This window comes from Sminthopsis crassicaudata, chromosome 6 (assembly GCF_048593235.1).
Source record: "Sminthopsis crassicaudata isolate SCR6 chromosome 6, ASM4859323v1, whole genome shotgun sequence".
NCBI lineage: Eukaryota > Metazoa > Chordata > Mammalia > Dasyuromorphia > Dasyuridae > Sminthopsis > Sminthopsis crassicaudata.
The window spans coordinates 155,449,044-155,469,607 of NC_133622.1; the positions used below are offsets into that span (position 1 = coordinate 155,449,044).

The window sequence follows — 20,564 nt, forward strand, 5'->3', positions numbered from 1 at the left end:
TTCCCAGAAAGGTTAACTGACTTTCCAGGGTTATACTGAGCTATACTATCCCTGTTTGAGATAAAAATTAAACATTAAAATGTAATCTCTGCTATTAGGAGGACTGAGTCTAGTGTATTATGAGCTTGGGAGTTCTGACCTGCAAATAGGCTAAGATTGATAATGTATGGCAAGCCTTTGAGGTGGGGAGTAATGCCAGAGAAGGGCAGAACTGGCTCAAGTCAGAAATGGAGGTAGTCAAAATTCTCTTGCCAATTAGTAATAGAATTGAACCTGTGAATAACCATTGTCCTTCCAGCTTGGGTGAAACAAGCAGATCTAATCTTTAAAAAAAAAAGAAAAAAAGCAATAACAAAACTAACAGTTAAATTTAAATTTTGTATAATTCAATATAAACTCACTTTATATTTCAGTAAGTTATAACTTTTACTATTTTTTTAATTTCAAAAAACCAACAAAATACAATATGCAAATTTTACTGGAAACTTTTAAAATTGGTTTTACATATATAGTACTAATGAAAACAAATATATTTAAATTACATTTTGATTCCTCTAAATACATCAGGATATAAATAAATCAACTCACCTTTTCCTGCAGGCTGAGGAACTGCAAATCCAGGCAATAGAAATGGTGCCCCTGTGGTAATGCCAGCTGGTTTTAGTTCACTGACACCATATGTTGTTAGAGAAGTTATCAAATTAACTAGATCTTTCAAAGCATCCTTGGATTCTGCCTCCTTTGCTTGTTCCAATCTATAAAAATAAGATGAGTCTGATTTACAACAACAAAAAAAAAAAATACAGCCTCAAATTTAACACAAATACTAAATGTTATTTATTCCCGTTAATATTGCACTAGAATAACTACAAAACTATTTCAATCTACCTTACTTGCTTATCTTAATCTATGTTTAACATGCTGACCATTACTAAATACAATGCAGACAGAAATCCCCTTAGTAAGTAAGAAGGGCCTGCTTTTTTTGAGCAGGTGTATGCCAGAAGTAGGGGATCATTTTGTACAAAATATGTAGACCTACAGAGCTGGCAAACTGAGTACTCTAGTGGAAATGATGATTGCACAGGTGATGAGTAATCATTTAGAATTTCTGATAAAGAAAATTTTTTTAATTTTTTCCTAATTACATGTAAAAATTTTAACATTTATTTAAAAAAAATTTTTTTGAATTCAAATTCTCCTTCTTTCCTGCCTTCCTGATTAAAAAAGCAAGCAATTTAATACAGGTTATACATGTGCTGTCATGCAAAACATATTTCCATGTGAGTCATGTTGTGAAAGAAAATAGAAACAAGAAAAAAAAAAGAATAAAGTTTAAAAGAAAATATACTTCGATCTGCATTCAGATTCCATTAGTTCTTTCTCTGGAGATGGATAGTATTTTTTACCATAAACTCTTCAAAATCGTCTTGGATAACTATTTTGCTGAGATAAACAAAATCATTCACACTCGGTCTTCAAAAAATATTGCAGTTTTTGTGTATGCTTTCTGGTTCTGTTCATTTTATTTTGCATCAGTTCATATAAGTCTTTCATGTTTTTCTGAAAGTATCTGCTCAGTAACAGAATTTCATTACAATCATATACCACAACTTGTTTAGCCATTCCCCAATTGATGAACATCCTCTCAATTTCCACTTTTTTTTTTGCCATATATAGTATTATAATATTATAATATATTGCCATATAATTATTATATTTATTTCATATTATTATAATTATTATTTATTATGAATGTATTCTGTGATGATGATAATTATTATATATAATGATAATTATTAACTATGTATTTGCCTCCATTCTACTTGTCTGTCTCCTTCCCTCCCTCCCATTCTCAGAAGTATTCTGATTCTGACTTTGACCTCCCACGATCTACCTTCCCTTTTATCAAACCATTCCTACTTCTTATCTCCATTCCCCTCCTACTCTGCTGTAGAAAATTATATTGCGTATATTTATATACTCGATGTATGTTATTCCCTCTTTGAATCAATTCCAATAAGAATAAGATTCACACACTGCCCCGCTGCCCTCATCTTCCCCTCCACTGTAAAAGTGATTTCACATCTCTTTATTCCTCCTCTCCCTTTCTTTCTTCCAAAGCATTCCTTTCTTATCCCATAACTTAATTTAAAAAAAATTAATTATTCCATCATATTCAACACATGCATGTGCCTTCTATCTATGTAGACTCCTAATTGCTCTAATAATTAGAGAATTCTTGGGAGTTACAAGTATCAATTTAGCATATAGAAACATAAACATTGAATCTTATTGAATCCTTTATGATTTCTCTTTCCTTACCTACCTATGTTTTTCTTGAGTATTTTTATTTCAAAGTCAAATTTTCTTTTCAGCTTTGCTCTTTTTATCAGGAATACTTGAAAGTTTTCTATTTCACTGGATATTCATGTTTTCCCTGAAGGATTATACAATTTTTACTGAAAAGGTGATTCTTGGTTACAATTCTAGCTCTTTTGCCACCTGTCATATTTCAACCCCTCTGATCCTTTAAGGTAGAAAATACTCTGATATCTGGCTATACTTTTCTAATTTTCATTTTGGAATCTCTTTCAGGAAGTGATTGGTGGATTCTTTCCATTTTTATTGTACCATCTGGCTCTACAATATCAATATTGATAATTTTTATAATATTTACATAATGTAAGATAATGTTTGGCTTTTTTTTTAATCGTGATTTTTAGGCAATCCAATAATTATCAAATTATCTCTTCTGGATCTCTTTCCTAGGTCAGCTGTTTTTCCAGTTAAGATATTTCACATTTTCTTCTATTTTTTTCATTCTTTTGATTTTCTTTTATTGTTTCTTGATGCCTCATAAAGTCATCAACTTCCACTTACCCATATCTAATTTGTAAGGAAGGCAATCATTTTCTTGAGTGAGCTTCTGTACCATTTGGCCAATTCTATTTTTTAAGGAATTCTTTTCTTCAGTATTTTTTGTGTCTCCTTTACCAAATTGTTGATTCCTTTTCTATGATGTTCTTTTATTATTTTCATTTCTCTTTCAAATTTTTCCCTCTACCTTTCCTACTTGATTTAAAAAATACAAAAACAAAACTTTTTGAGCTTTCCTGTTACAGAAGACACCTGCTAATGGCTGCTGGGAATCTAAATCTGACCAGCAGAACAGATCCCTTCATGGGAGAGGATGATAATGATACAAGGAGGCTGAGAGGCAGTTACATTCTCTGACCTCTCTCCTTCCCTCTTGCCTCCGATTTATTTCATTCCCATTTCAGAAGCAACATCTTCATCAGTAAAGGCTGCTTTGCAATTCCTTCAAGTGTGTTATGATTCACAGCTGTGGGGGCTTTGGGAGAACTGATCAGCCCCTTCATGGTACAGTCCCCTTTAACTCTTTATAGGCATTCTGGGCTTCACACTTGGGCATGGTCCTTAACACTTTTCTGTGGCCTTTTTGACTTTGTTGTCTTCTTCTGAGCATGTGTTTTACTATTTCCTGTTACCATATTCACTTTCTACAGTCAGGATATTTTTCTGTTGTTGCTCATTTACCAAACCAACTTCTTGACTTTTAACTGCAGGCTAAAGTGGGACTCTGTTTCTAGAATAAAGAAGACACTGTCCTAAGCTTCAGGATTTTTGTGCATCTCTTTAGCAAAGATAATTCTGAAGAACTGTAAATTCTTGATTCGTCCAAGGGTGTATAATCTGGGGAGAGGTGTGTGTACTACTATCCTGGCCTCTGCACTGATCTGAGTGACCACAAATATTCCTTTCCACCATGGAACTGTGATTATGACCAGGATACCAGGTTCCCTATGGTTGCACACTCTAGTGTGCTAGTGTTCCTCATCACTCAATACTAAAACCCAGGAGTGCAATCCAGAGCCAAGTATGGACAATAAAACAGAATTCTGTCCTTAATGCTAACAAAGGGACCCTTTTAATTACCTTCTGACCAATTATCTGACCACCCCACCCACAACTCTCTTGGACTGGGGGGGGGGAGGGGTGTCCAGAGACGAAAAGGCCTACTGATGGTTTACAAGAGTGTAGCCTGTGCCAGACAACACTCTACTCTGGATTCAAGTTCTAAGTAGTCTTGGGCTACATAGCTGTTTCACCGAGTCCTTCTGTTGGTTCTGCCACTCTCAAAATTGTTTTTAGGTATTATTTAAAATTGGGGTGAGGGTGAGTGGGAGCAGTAGAATAAAGCTCAGGCAAATTCCTGCTTTTCTCTGCCATCTTGGCCCAACCTCTCAAACTCTGTATTTTTCAAAAATAAATTTCAAGAAATTCAGAGAAAAGACAAGAAATCATGGATAAAACGACAGAAGAGAAGGAACAATTCTGATGAGGAAGCCAAGAGATCAGTATTTTCTAAAGAAATTAAGATGGGTGCCCAGAGAACTAATCAACTAATTTAGATTTTTATTTATGAAATAATTTTTATGGATGCCTTTTATTTTAGCTATTTTGGAATATTGCCTCTTTTATTTTACAATGAAATCCCACCTTGTAACAACCACCACAAGATAAAGTAAAACCAATCAATAATATATTATCTTAAAATATATGCAAAACTCACACCCTCTATTCTCCCAAACCCACCCTAACCCATTTCAATGAAAGAAGGAAAGTGTGTCATCATATAGTCATTAAATAGTCTCTGGGATTAAGATTTTTTTCTTAATTTCTCAGAATTTAGATTTCTTTTAATATCTATTATTTCCATTTATATTACTGCATTGTTTATTTTTGTAGCTCTGCTTACTTCACTCTAGCAGTTCACTGAAACCTTCTCATTTTTCCCTGATTTCCTTAAATTTCTAACAGTTCAACAATATAATTACATTCACATATCATAATATGTTCAATATATGTGGGATCACTTTGTTTCTAGGTTCTGTTTTCATTATTGCTATAGCAAAAAGTGTTCCTATAAACATTTTAAAAGACATGGGACCTTGTTATCTCCCTGGCATGCATTCTACTGAGCCAAAAGTTTGGTCAATTTTCTTTAATAATCTTAAATAATTTTTTTACATAATATATGTGGAATATTCCATAGTTCTTCCTATATTGAATTTGTAGTATTCCTGCATTCCTATAGCCTTTTCAGCACTGATTTCTTTACTAATACCAATTTCATGGAGATGAATGAAACTTCAGTTTTAAAATGTGAAATACTTTTTGTTTGTTTGTTTTTGCTGAAATAATTGGGGTTAAGTGACTTGTCCAGGGTCACACAGCCAGGAAGTGTTAAGTGTCTGAGGCCAGATTTAAACTCAGGTCCTCCTGACTTCAGGGCTGGTGCTCTATCCACTGCAACATCTAGCTGCCCCATTAAATATTTTTAATATTAATGATTTGGAACATATTTATAACATAATAATGGCTAGCATTAAATAGCACTTCAAGATTTCAAAAGTATTTTACATATATTATCTCATGTATTTTGATCCTAACCACAATCGATGATAGATGCTATTATCATAGCCATCTTACAGATAAGAAAATTGAAAATAAACACAGTTTAAATGACTATACAACCAGTGTCTGAAGCAGAATTCACACTCTAGTCTTTAAGACTATATTCTAATGATTAAGTCACTTAGATTGTTTATGTCCTTTGCCCATTTTGTTTACTAGGGAATATATTTTGATCATAAATTTAGGTCAGTTGGTCCATAGGAACAGCATTCACGTCCTAGAAGAATAAGCAGGTATGTTGGCCAAGATGAAAAAAGAAAAGAGAAAATTTTCTATTTCCCACTCCATCACACACCAAAAAGGCAAGAGAAGTATCTACAGACAATGAGGAACTTCTCTTTAAGATGAGGTTATTTATGTAAGTTACTGAGGTCCCTTCCAACTCTGAATTTTGAAACCCCTGTGAAACTGTAAAAAAATATTCTTCCTAAAATAAAGAAAAAGCAAGGCCATCTCCAAGCAAGACTTTCATTTATGTCCATATTTGGCTGGTTTGAGAGCACAACACAAAACATGTTATTAAAAGAGACTAATAAATGCTTTATCTAATGTAATTTTGAAGTACAAGGCAGTTTTATGAACAAATAACTACAGAGAGACAAATTTATAAAACTTAAGATAAAGCCCTTTTTAAGAAGATTTCTCTAAATCATCTCTCAATTTTCTTCTAACATGACTGCTTCACTCCAATCCCACTCTAATATCTCATCATGCCATGGAGGTGATTCTTGATCAGTGGAATATAAGTTTTGACAAGCGCCATAAAACTGGAATAGTTCAAGGTGATAGCGTGTATCTACTACTGAAAAACAGAAAGTAGAGGGCTTTTAAAAATCTGTGTTTACAGATAAGTGTGCCTATATTAATATATTCATGGATATTTTAAAAAATAACGTAACATGATCATGTAACATATCTGCTTATTTTGTTGGTCTGACACATACTACCAGTTTGGTCATGAGCAGGTCATTCATCTCCAAATAAGTTACAAACTTTCTAATATTTATTATAAGATTAACACAAACTGCTTATCCAAAATGGTGGAAGGAGCTCACCACCACTACAATCACTAACCTCTCATGAAAGCACGGGTGCAGAACAAGAAAATGTAAAGAACAATGAATTAACACTACATCAAGTATATGTAGTATAATACCTCCCTCAATTGTAATGAAATGTGGCTCAGTATGCAAGGGCCTAACTATAGTGGAATAATGAGTTGAAAATCTAGGAATAACGGGGAGGAAAGGTACATGCTTTTCAATAGTATTTTTCCCTAAATATATGTCCAATATATCTTCTAGGAGAAGGGATGGAGATTGTCAGTATATTTAACCTAACATCTAGATAAATATATATAACCACATCTAATTCTTATTAATAAAACAGCCTGAAATAGAACAAAGTAGAGGTAATTAAAAGTAAACTCAAGAGGGAAAGTTTCTTCATTAGGCAGGCACAAGATAGATGCTTAATTTTTTTCTCTCACAACTATCAAGGGATTGTCTAGTAAAGGAGAAAAAGGGTTCTTATTTTTGCCACTTTTGCTGACCAATTCTCCAGAACACACCTGACATTCTAGACACTTAACTTTGCTAGAATACAGTAGTGAATTAAGGTCATGTACTTCATTTGTTTATCAAGAAAGGGTTATGATGGCCAAATAATAGAGTTGGATATTTGGAATGTTAAGAAAAAAGCAAGTAAATACAATTGATATTGTGAAAACATGTATTAAATTGAAAAAAAAAAAAAGAATTCATGGTATTCTTCCCCCAAAATAGCTGGATCTAATTACGCAAATGCACATACAAATCACAGAAAGAAATGAGGCAAAAGAATAAATTCCACTTGACCAAAAAATTACCTTAATAAAATAAATGATTCCTACCTGAGCAAGAGATCACAGAGAAAGTTATATCCTTGCCATATCCTAAAGTCATCGAGCAGTGTTTGAGAAACATCACTGGAATCTTTGAGAAAGCAAGAAAGCCCAGCAAACATTTCAACAATCTCTAGGGGAGAAAGATCATCTGACTGCTGCATATTCTGGACACACGTTGACAAACACTCTTTTTCTACAAGAAACAAAAATAACAACAACTGTGTATTCATAAAAAAAAAAAATTTTAATTACTTTGCACATTTTTATTCATTCTTAAATGTGGCTAAGCTAGCTGTTACATTTAAAATGTCAGACATTAAGATTTATTTTAACTTCTTCTGAAAGTAAAAAGAAATTTCAAATTATAATGGTGAAAATCATTCCTCTGAAGAAACATTATACAGAAAAATACTGGAAAAATTTCAAATCAATTCAATTCAACAAAGATTTTTCAATTCCCCATTACATGCAAGGCATTATATACATGGAAAAATCTAAAGAGTCTACCTCAAAATCAAAGTCATTTTCTCAGTCTCAATTGCAAAGCAAGTACAAATCTGTACCTGTAGAGAGAACTTTTTTACACTAATGAAATAATAAGTGTGGTTAAAAAACAAAACCCAAAATATAATGTACAAGCACTGGGCTAGATTGTGGGGATACAAAAATACAAAAATGATTAGTATCTGGGCCCTGAAGGAAGACACATTAACAGAGATCAGACACCGTGTGTGTATGTGTGCACGCGCACATATGAACATGCACATATGAGCTCACACAGAGAGAAACAGACAGAAACAATATATTTCAATGGTCTATTTCTATCACAGAATAAGTTAGCATTATGTAGCACTTACTCTGTGCCTGGCATTGTGCAAAGCTCTTAACAAATATAATTTCATTGTTCCTCTTAACAACCCAGGAAAGTAGCTGCTTTTATTATTCCCATTTTACAGTTAAAAAACAGAGATTATATAATTTGTCCATGATCACACAGCTAATAAGTGACTGAGACAGTTTAGAACCCAGGCCCTGACTCCCAGCCCCACAGTGCATCCATCCGAGGCCAGCTACAGATGAGGTTTTCATCAACTGTTTCATCTAATATAGATCCATTCATTTTATACTATTATAAAAAATATGACCCCAGTAACTAAGAGTTGCATTTCATTTTGATATATCATATGGAAGAAATACAATTATAATATAATTTTACAGATAAGGAAACTGAGACTCATAGGTTAAGTCTTACCAAAGACTATTTCCACATTACAATTTGGATTTCTTATATGGTCATAATATAAAGACAATATGCAAAGGGATATCTATTGTTTTAAAGAAAATTTAGAGCTGTGCAAATACAGTTCAGAATTGTATGGAAACAGTTCAGGCAAAAGGAAGGCAGAAGGTTGCTCTCAGTTTGAGACACAATACTATCAATCAAATTATGAGTATCTACGGTGGCTGCAAAATAGATTCCATATTCCTTTATTTTTAGTCAAATTTTCATAAAGAAACACATCTCATATAAAAATCAAAAGAGATTAAAATGGTAAAGAAATATAAATTGATTTCAAATTTTATTTGAAACATCAGTTTCAGTTTTAAGTTCAGTAAAATTTGGGTTAGGTTAAGAAATAAGCTAACTATTTATAAAATGTGTGTTTGTGTATGTGTGTATTTAGAAGCCAGTTATCTATCTCCTATATGGAAACTGCACTTATTAACATTAAAATGAATATAGTAAGTAAAGCAACTAAACCAGGCTTTTCTTAGTAGGAAGTGATAAGAAAAGTCCCCATCTGTGCTATAAGTTTCTTCAGCATCACTGTCACAGTATGTTGGTGTAAGTGGTACCCACCCACTCAGATGATAAACCCTGTCCACATGAACACTTTTAGGCTCTATAATCTATCAGCCAACATAACAGTAAGAGTCTCTCTGTATGTAACTAAGCTGATCCTCAGTTCTTCCAGTGCTGCTCTCCCTGAACCACAGCTGTAGGAAAGAAAACAGCAGTCACCTACTGCCAATAAAAAAGATCATTTGTGCTCTTAAAAGAGACTTTCTTCAAAGATCAAATGAGTATCTACAAAACCTCAAAAATGAAATTTCATCTTTTTAGGGGGAAAGAAGAGGAAGAACTAAGACTATGCTACTATCTATGATTATAACTGAACATATCTGCTGAAGTGAAACAAATTTTTCTTGAAATATATTTTGGAATTTATAAGAACTCATATTTCATGATATATCTAAATAGGATAAGCATATTTATATTGCCAACTTTTAAAAAAATCTGCTTAAAAATACTTTTATTTTGAAACATTGAGAGAGAAAATGGGACAAAATAAAAAAAATAAAAGATTTTACTCACCATGAATATACTTTACTACATTGACGCTAAGCCCATGACGGGATATGGTCATGAGTACTTCCCCAGCACTCTTCCTCCAAGGCAAGTTGTAGGGAGGGCACCAGGAGGTTATTGCACTGAATAAAAGCTGGAGATCATCTTTCTGAGCCAGCTCTTCTGCTGGGGACACAAAACTGCAGAGTTTCACCAATATCTATAAATGAATAAAATCATTCAATTAATAAATTGTGGGTAGGGGGTTAAATATGGGGGAAGGAAAGAAAAACAGACCTAAAACATAGTTTTAAGGTATCACTATATTAAAACCAGGTAGAATTAATGCCTCTGACTTTTAAATATTAGGAAAATTCTATAATCTAGAAGTATATCATAATCACAAAATATACTTTAATAGTATTTACTATTAAGATTTACATTTTTTATTTTCAACTGTTTCATCTAATATAGATCCATTTATATTATACTATTATGTTTGGAAAATGGCCCTTCCCAGGATTCTGTGCTGCCTCCATCTTTTGGTGTATATAGATAGTTATAGGAGGGACTAGGGGGTGGAGTAAGACAAGTCAGGGTCACTTTGGCCAGGAGAGGAGAAGGGAGGTCATGGAGAGCTTATATCCATTCCTTTCATTTCTACTCAAAAAGACCAAGAATAAATACCAAGGACTTTTGCTTATCCCTGACTCTGGCTGATTCTAAGGCATCCAAGATGCTAACTCGGTCCTCACATATAATATGCCAGAAATACAATTATAATATAAATGAAGAACCAGGAAGCCAGGAAAAAGTAAAAGCTCTGAAGACAAAGGGATCTTGGGATAATAACTGTTTATACAAATAGAAAGAAAAAAGCTGCCTTAAATCATTAGGCCATCTTAATCTCATCTAGTACTTAATTTAGGTGGAAAATCTCATCACTTAAAAAGGCAATTCTCTACATCTACTGTAACATGCAGAGAGATCCAAAAAAAAAAAAAAAAAAAAAGATAAGGATTCATATGTACAAAACTATTCTTATTATGTCACTTTTTAAGCAAAGAAGCCAAAGAGTACCCAATAATTTGGAGTGGCTAACCAAAATATAACTTATTAACATATTAGTAAATGACTATGTTATAATAAAGGATGAAAAAAATATAATTTAGCTGACTATGCATATGTTACAACTTATTTTCTTCTGGAGTTTATTATTTATTTATTCTTACTTCATTTATTTTGGAGTTCCAGTAGGGAGGAAAGAGAGAAAATCCAATTAATTAATGTTAGCTGGGGGAAAAAAATAACTTTTTTTAAGAAGTCATTTCTAAGCGTTTGAACTTTAGCTTATGACTTTTACTCTTAACTAGAAAGAATGTAACAGAATCAGGAAAACATAGATTCAACTATCATTTTCTTTCTGACATATATTGGCTAACAAGTCAATTAACCTCACAGTGCTTTAAGCAATTTTCTAGAATTCTTAAGAATGTGTGTGTGTGTGTGTGTGTGTGTGTGTGTGTGTGTGTGTGTGTGTGTGTGTGTATCAATAGACAACATTCTCCACAGGTAGCTCCTCCCTATCCCAATGAAATCACAGAAATAACTAAAACACATATACAGAAATAAAAATAAAAGTTGCTACATCATCATCAACATCATTGTTGCTAACATTATTTCACTTAAATGATTTATAGGCTAAAACATACTGTTGGTGTAAGAATGAGGAATAAATCAACAGCAAGCCTCTGATCAATGGATCTCCAAGTGATATCAGTGGATCTAGAGGCTAACCCTCAGTATGTTAGGAATACATCTTGTGCAAAAAGTTACAGAAAAAACATGGAGAACAGAAAAATCACTCATAACTTTTGCTTTATTTGCCCTTTTTATATGATCTCATTCCTTAGTATTCCATAATCAGCACACAGAAATAAGATAAGCAATAAAGTGAACACAAATAAATGAATTTTTTAAGTACTCTGACCACCTTGATGATAAATTTTGAGAACTTTCATAAGTTGACAAAAGATTAATAAATTTCCCAGTTGAAAGAAACCTTTTATGACAGGTTTTTCCATTAGGAAACCTGCCCTTCTCCTGCCTAGAAAACATAAATTTTTATTTCATAGAAAGCAAGCCAAATGAAGGGAAACAGAGTATAAAATATAGAATCCACATATCATGGGTAGGCATGAGAGAAAATAAGAGAATATATAATGCTAAATGGTAGTTAAGTAAATAAATGCTCAGAGAATCCAGGGCTAGGAAATTAATGAGTATAGAAAATACAATATACATACACATGCACAAGAAGATTACACAGAGTCCCTTAAACATACTAATGTACATTTAGTGGTTTTGTTCAATCATTTCATGTCTGACTCTTCATGACCCAACTTGGGATTTTCTTGACAAGATACTACAAGGGTTTGCCATTTCCTTCTCCAGCTCATTTTACATAGGAGGAACTGGGGCACTTAAATCACTTCAGTGATTTTCCCAGGATCATACAGCCATAAGTGTTTGAAACCAGATTTGAACTTGGGTCTTCCTGACACTATCCTCTGCACCATTTAGCTGCCCAACTGGAAGAGGACAAGTATCACCATTTCTTATTATCTTCACTCAAAAAAGTGAATGACACTGGCTATACAGACTAGTCCTATTCACTGTAAATCACACCGGCTTTTTAGATGAATTAAAATCATTTCATCATAAATATTTAGTCTGAATGAAGCATAAAGAAAACCAAAGCATTTATGAACAACAACTGTATCATTTTGTTACCTCTTCTATGCATAGAAAATATTGCAATGATATCTTGAGGTTAGCACAGAAGTAACTGCTCAATATAAATAAAAAAAAAATCTTGTCACAAACACAAAGATGAGATTCACGTGCCACAAAAAAAATTAGTGAAATGACTATAATAATTATCACTTAAGTACCATTTGCTTCATGGGGAAATTATAAAAATAAACTCTCATCTTGCCTGGAAATAAAATAAAATGTAACGCAGAAAAAAGAACCTTGACCACAGGATCAGAGACCTGTTTGCTAATCCCAATGTAGCCAACTAATTCCTAAGAGTTGTGATGTAGGAGTTTACCAGTTAGTTATTAATTAGCCATTTTCTAATAGGGAATAATTAATAATAGCTGACATTTCTATAGCCCGTTAATCTCATTTGCTCTTCATAACAACTTTGTATGGTATCATTACAGGTATTATTATATTCATTTTTCAAATAAGAAAACTAAAGTTCTAAGACAAAAAAGTACAGATTGGCATGTTTATCAGATTAGCAGATGGCACAAAACTGGGAGGAACAACTAATAGGATGGATGGATGGGTTGTAGAATCAGGATGCAAAAAGATCTTGATGGACTAGAACAACAGGCTAAATTTAACAAGATGAACTTAATGGGAATAAATGTTTTACATACTCCAATTCAACAAACTCACTTCACAAATCCAGGATAGGGGAGACTTGATTAGGCAACAGTTTGCCTGGGGGTAAAAATCTAGTAATTTTAATGAAGTGAAAGCTCAGTATGAGTCAACAATGTGCCTAATAGCCAAAAAACTAACAATTTTCAGCTGCACGAAGGAAATCAGGAATATGGATATTACAGTCGTGCTACACTTAGACAATATTTAGAAAACTGTATTTGGGTGTGGGCACTCCATTTTAGAAAGGTCACTAAACTCACTCCACCCCAATTTCTTTAAAGTATGTCAAATCACCAGTAATCTGGCCAGATTTGTTAATCTGTTGACTAGCATTCTACCTACCTGGACAAAGACTTTCTGGAGTAATCCTCGGCGCTCAGCCAGAGGTAGCTCATTCTGTGCACCTCCAACTACCTCAGGCACATGTGGGAGGTCAAAAAATAGATAGAGACATTTAACCAGCGTGGAAGGCACTGACATAGTGGTCATGCAGTCTACAGTTTTCTGGAAAACAAATCCAAAGAAATCCAAACATTATGCAGTTGAACAAACCGTAACTCAAATTGTAATTTATGAAAACATATAATTTGGGATAACATTAAGGATTGCAAAGTTAAAACACATATTGAGACAAAATATTCTATTTCCAAACTTACATGACCTGTTTTAAAAAATCTCAGAATTTCAAGGTTAGGAGGACTTAAGCCTTTGGGAATGACCTCACCTTTGGCATTCTAAATATGTGTTTCATTTCATCATCTCACATTTAATTCTTAATTCTCACCCTCCCATAATTCTATGTGGAGTTTGTTATTAGACCTAAGATCATAACACTAATTTGAATATTGATAATTTTTCACTTTTCTACCTTGAAATTTTCTTAAAAAACATGAAACCTTACATAGCTTCCTACATAGACTGCCAGTTTATTGTTTAAGTAAACATTTAGACTACGAAGAAATGGATGGAGTGGAAAAGAACAAAAAACAAGGAACTAGGGTCAAATCCCAGCTCTACTACATGCTACCTACCTATGTGATTTGGGGCAAATCGCTTAACCCTACTGGGCTTGAGTTTTCTGATTTGATAAAATTAAAAAGGTTGGGGGTAGGGAGGAGTTTTAGTTAGATGATCTCAGGAGTTCCTTATAAATTTCTAAGTCATTTTGCCTTAGAGTTAAGTTACAGGTGAGTGAACAAATCAAAATCAATGTTACAATTCTGCTTGAAATCCTAAAATTCATCTACTATTATCATTTTCCACCTCAAATAACTCAGATACTTGAAGTTTTAAAGTCTAAGTTTCAAGTTTATGATTCTCATGAAGCATGAGGATGGAATTTATGAATTAATCAACCAGCACTTATTAAGTGTCTACTATGTGCCACACAGTAAATAAATAGAAAAAAACCAAACAAACATTTATTAAGTAATTATTATGATGCCTAGCACTGTGAAGCAGAGTGAAAATCAAGGGAAATCAAGAAAGTCCCTGCTCACATTTGGAATGAAGGACACAACAGATAGAGTGGATGGAAAGGCACATTGCTCATTAGAGTATAGAGCGATGGCACAAGCTGAGGTACAAGACCTGCAGGTCTGGAAGGCAAAGCAGTAGAGCTTATGATAATGTCCAGCTGTCCTTTCACATGGTAATAGGGCAAAAAGTAAAGCCTGGGGGTCCCATGACCTTACCAGAATGACTATTATTGGTCAGTCAATAAACATTTATTAGAGGCTACAACAAGGGAAAATAGAAAACCTCTGCCCTCAAGAAGCTCACAATCTAAAAAGTGACTCCTTGCTTGTCAGAGTGAGCGACTAGGCAATGACTGCAATGAAGGAGAGATACCAAAGAAATCGGAATAGGATCTGGGAGAGGTGTTAGGCAAAATCTCCATAAGCCTCTCTCTAAGCAAGTCAGTTCCAACTTTTGGTAGTACCTGGGCAAGAGGATGGGCAAATGGGGATGAGGTCTTGTTGACTCCACCCTCCAGGAATACCTATTTGTAACTAACCATAAAAGTATGTACATTTCTCCTTGAAACCTAAGCTTCTCGAGTGGGGAAATTGTTTCATTTTAGCTTTTTATCTCCAGTGCTTAGTACAATGCCTAGAACATAGCAGGTGCTTCATAAATGATGGCTGATTAACTGATTTTGCTGTTAAACTTTCTCACAACCTAGTCTCAATCTACCTTTCTAACTTTTTCCTGTTACTCTTAATGCTAGCTGCTATTCTTCAAAGAGACAAAACTATCTCCTTACTCTGCACCTTTGCCTTAGCTGATTTCCACAATGGAACACACTTCCTTTTTTCCTATCTCTCAGAACCCAAATACAAGCTTATAAAACCAAGGGTTCTAGATAAGAAATGTTCCTACTGCAAAAGCATTTATTTGGAGAGGTAAATTAGATTTATTTCACCCTCAGGTGAAAAAAGTGTTAAAAGAATTAGCTTTAAAGTCAAAAGACTTGATTCAAATCCAATCTCTGATACTTACAACTTGTATCCTGGGGCAAACAAGTCAACATTCCTTGGCCTCAGTTTCCTAATCTGTAAAATGAGAGGGGTGAACTAGATAGTCTCTGAGAACTCCTCCAGCTGTAAATCTATTAGGCTATGATCTGATCATAGAAGCTAACTTTTATTTAATAAGCAAATGTTCAAAATCTGATAACATATCTAGAGAACATTAATAGATTCGTATAAAATGCAAGCAAATGAAACACTTTAAAAATAATATAAAGTATTTCTAAAGCTCCAAAAGAAATACTTAGAATCACAAAACTACAGTTTCAGGGGAAAAATTCATAATTTTTTTTCTTCTAAGAATGCCAAAGTGATCCAGTATAAATGTCAAAGTGATTTAGTGTTCCTTTTTTCATCACTATAAAAAGTTTTAAAATAGAAAAGCACTCTTTCAAGACTAAAATCTTCATTTATACATGCTTTAAAATAAGGAAAAACTCCAAAAGAACTCTAAAACTTAACTTAAAGTTTCATAAGACCACAAAGTTGCCTTTGGTCACTAAGACACAAAAGGTAAAACTAACCTGCCCAGAGGATGCTAACAAATTAATGGTCGTCAGAAGCATCCAACCTCTGCTGGCTTCTTCACTCTGGTTGATCTCCAGGAACTGGACTATGGCACGGCTTGCTGCCTCTAGTGAAACACAATAAGGACAATCAGGCAAGAAGGCAGCACTCAAAAGACAGACAAGAATGAGAATGTGGCTCTCACTGACTGAATGAATGGTCTGCCCCACATAGACAGGAACAAACATCAGGGGAAACACAACAGGACACTGTCAATTTCATGACTCCAAGTATACTAATTACATACAATGTTAGAGGCAAACAGCTCCAAATTCATGAAATGCGCAGAGAACATAAATGATGCGGTGCTAAAATTGTAAAGTAAAAACTAGAAATGCTACAAGAATTCAAGGATGAGGGAGGTGTTATAAACAGTCAAAAGTAATAGAAAATTTTGTGTAGAAATGGATTTTGATTGAAGTTTGAAGGATGGGCAGGTTTGAGATCTGCAGAGATATGTGAAAAATGAAATAAACTGGAGAAGATAAATATGGGAACACTGAATAGTTTCTGGAATTCTGATGGAGACTAATAAGATTTCCCTGTCTTTCACACATACCATCCAGTATTATCTGAGACAATCTCTCACTATATACCACCTCCTTCCCCTACTGCCTACAAAGTTGCTCAGGTTTCCCCTATATTGCCATGAAAAATAAAGAAAAAGGAAAAAGAAAAGAAAAGGGAAAAAAGAGGCTTTCCCTCAATAGTATGCAGTTTTTTCCAGTTGATAAGATGGGGGGGGAGAGCAGGTTAAACACTAAAAATGAATCAAAGTTATAGTGAAAGGATCTGTAAGAAGGAATGCTACAAACCTGTCCTTCTAGTTCAAGATGGCACATACACACACAAAAAAAAAGAAACCTGAAACTCTTAGTGGGGGGAAAAAAAGCCACAGCATGCAAATACTATGGAGTCAGAGAAAAGGAAAACATCAGACTGGTGCCCATACAGAGCAGACAAATAGACAATATGTAAGGCCCCAAAGGAGTAAGTACTATAGGAGGGACAGGTTCACACCAATGTGGAGGGGCCCTAAGTAAGACACAGCACTCAAGCAGTCCACATACAGCCACAGCATAAAACAAGGCAAAACCATTGAAAGGCAACCCAGATTCCTGGCAACCCAGTCTAGAGCCCCAGCAGGAGCTTAAGCCAAGGCAGTGCCTTGGAAGCAGAAAGAATTAAAATGGAAGCATAAGTTAAAATGGACAATTTTATATAAAATTTAAACTTTTGCACAAACAAATCTAATGAATAAAAATGGAAATAGAAACAGATAAATGGGGAGGGAGGGAAGAAAGCTTTGCAGAAATTTTTTTGAATAAAAGGCTCATTTGTAAGACACCTACTCATTATTTTCTTCAAGAAACTCCACACTGAGAATACTTCAAAATGTCCTATCCAGAATTCTGAACTTCTAGGTCACAGAAAAAAATTCATTCAAATGCTAGGCACAGTGTCCAATACATAGTAAGTAAGTCTGGAGAAATACTAGTTGACTGGCTGACAAGCAACTAAAAAAGATAAAGACCAGGCTTCAGAGATCAGAGAAAATTTACTGCAACTTTTATAAAGGAAAGATTATCCTAGGCATACTATGCCAAAAGGCAAAAGAAAAAGGCTTTCAAACCAAGAATAACTTATTCTACAAAAAATAAGCATCTTACAAGAGATACAAATGAACTTTTAAAAGAACAGAGAACTTTCAACATTCTTAATAGAAATAGCTGAAACAAGCAGAATTTTTGCTGTTGACAAGTTATTTTGGTTTATTCTTTTCTATTTCTCCCTCCTATAATGTACCCATCTGCCCCAATTTAAAAGTTAAGAATTTAAAAAGTGGGTCAGCTAGGTGGCGCAGTGGACAGAGCACCAGCCCTGAAGTCAAGAAGATCTGAGTTCAAATCTGGTCTCAGACATTTAACACTTCCTAGCTGTGTGATCCTAGGCAAGTCACTTTACCCCAATTGCAGAAAGAGAAGGAAAGAAGGAAAGAAAAAACCTCACAACAAATACATATAATCTAGCAAAGCAAATTTCCACATTTGCTATGTCTAAAATGCATGTCATTCTGGACTTCTAAATCCATCACTTTACCTGGAAGAGGATGGAGGCAGTATTCATCTTTAGCTTGGTAGTATGCTGGATAATGTGCAGTTCATGTAGTAAAGAAGACCCAAATTTAAGTCATGACTCGGGCACTTATTAATTGTGTAACCCTGGGCAAATCTTCAACCTCAAGTTCAAGATCAAATGAGTGATATGCTTTAAAAACATGAAAAGTGCTTTGAAAACCTTGAAGTACCATAAAAATGCTAGTTAATATCACTTTTATTCTTTAGTCCTCTGGTATAGTACATGATCACTGAATTAATCAGAATTTTCAAGTCTTTCAAAGTTAAATTTCTCTATGCTATTCTCATTTTGTCAATTGTTTTCCTGGTACTATCCACTAAACTCTGCATCTATTCAATTATACCCAGCTTCCTCTGAAACTGTACATTTAATAATTTCTTATGACAAAATAATATTCCATTATATTCATGTACACACACACACACACACACACACACACACACACACACACACACACACACATTTTAGTCATTCCCAGGAGGTGCCCTCTCTTTAGTTTCCTCACTGGAGCTACTGTGAAAACAGCTGATCTAAATATTTTTGTTCAAATCGGTCCTTTTCTTCTTTGCCTCTAGTAATATAACTGGCTCAAAAGATTTACAGTTTTCAGTAATTCTGGGAGACAAATTGCTTTACAAAACAACTAGCCCAACTCCGAGCTCCAAACAGCTCCATCGATGTGGTTCAATGACATCAAATGTCTTTTTTTAATAGCCTCTTCAATATTTGGAACCAGAAAGTTACTCTAATTTGCCTTTGTCCCATTATTATGATTTGAAGAACTTTTCATATGGTGCTTGACAGAGTTTAAAAACCGTTGACTTAATTATTAAGGACTAGCTCTTTTATAAGACTACTTATAAATCAAAACCAGTTCTGTATTTTTGTATCTATGTATGGCATGAAACTCTTTTCAGAAAACTTATCCCTAATTACTTCTCACTTCTAATTTTAACTATCTTAAATATGAGTAATTAGATATCTACTCCATGTCAGGAACTATACTAAGTATTGAGGACACACAAAAAAAAATCTCATCCATTTGTACTCCCCAAAGGCTAATTTTATATAAGCAAAATTATCCATTTTATTTTCTGTGATACTATCACTTATTTATTGATAAACTCTCCACCTATCCACAAATATGAAAAAATATTTTTTTCCTTGCAGTGTCTGCCACATAAAATATGCTTAATAACTGCTGGCTGATTGACCAATGTATCCATTTGGAATTTATCCTGGCTTGAGGCATTCATTTTGTACCCCATTTCTATCAGATTGCTTTTGTTTTCCAAGCAATTTTTGTTAAATAGTAAGTGCTATCTAAGGAAGTGTGTGTTTAATGAATACTGTACTACTGTTAGTTTGCTTGTGTTATGTACTTAATCTGTTCCACTACACTAATTTACCAAATAATTTTTAATAATTACTGCTTTGCAGTACAGTTTTAGAATATGATACTGATAGCATCCTCTTTCTTGCCACTTTTTTCATTATTACCCTTTAGATTATTGATCTTTTGTTCCTCCAAATGAATTTCATTATTTCTTCTGACTCTTAAAAAATTCCCTGGGAGTCTGATTGGTATTACATTGAAATTAATCAAATTACTAAATTAATTTATGTGACAGCAACTTTGTTATATTGCCCACATTTAAGTGGATAGAATCTTTGAAATATGCACAGGACAAAGAAGAGAAACCTAGAAAGTAAAACACACCTGAGAAACTAGAAGGGATTCAATGATATAGTCAAGTACTTATATTCTAATTGAGGGACAATATGCAAATGTTACAGAAAGTAAATCAAGACAAAAAGAGGATGAAGATGTGAAATTTTTTTTCTGTTTTGATTTTAAAAGAGATATGGGAGGGAAAAGGAATATACTATGAAAGAAAGGAGAAAACAGAAAAGCAGCTCTTTTTTTCTCCTGTCTAGTAGACTCCAAAAGGGAAAAAAAAAATACAACTACAAAGGGGTGAGGGATGGAGCGAGTCATCTCATTAATCTCTTCCTCCTTCTCTCTCTCCCTCTCCCTCTCCCTCTCCTTCCCTCCCTCCCTCCCTCCCTCCCTCCCTCCCTCCCTCCCTCCCTCCCTCCCTCCCTCCCTCCCTCTCTCTCTCTCTCTCTC

The 20,564-nt window shown here is 34.1% G+C and overlaps 1 protein-coding gene across 6 annotated transcripts in view; it reads right to left on the reverse strand.

Moving 5' to 3' along the window:
* The window catches only part of WDFY3 (WD repeat and FYVE domain containing 3), a 306,260-nt gene that overhangs the window by 193,208 nt on the left and 92,488 nt on the right, over positions 1 to 20,564 (reverse strand). For 5 of the 6 annotated variants that reach the window (XM_074273239.1, XM_074273237.1, XM_074273238.1 and 2 more), the window contains exons 4-8: positions 16,252 to 16,361; positions 13,539 to 13,700; positions 9,765 to 9,957; positions 7,394 to 7,580; positions 589 to 755 (exon numbers count right to left, since the gene is read on the reverse strand). In XM_074273239.1, the coding sequence (XP_074129340.1) occupies positions 589 to 755; positions 7,394 to 7,580; positions 9,765 to 9,957; positions 13,539 to 13,700; positions 16,252 to 16,361 (819 nt within the window). The remainder of the gene's footprint in view (positions 1 to 588; positions 756 to 7,393; positions 7,581 to 9,764; positions 9,958 to 13,538; positions 13,701 to 16,251; positions 16,362 to 20,564) is intronic. The other variant, XM_074273240.1, reaches the window with a different exon arrangement.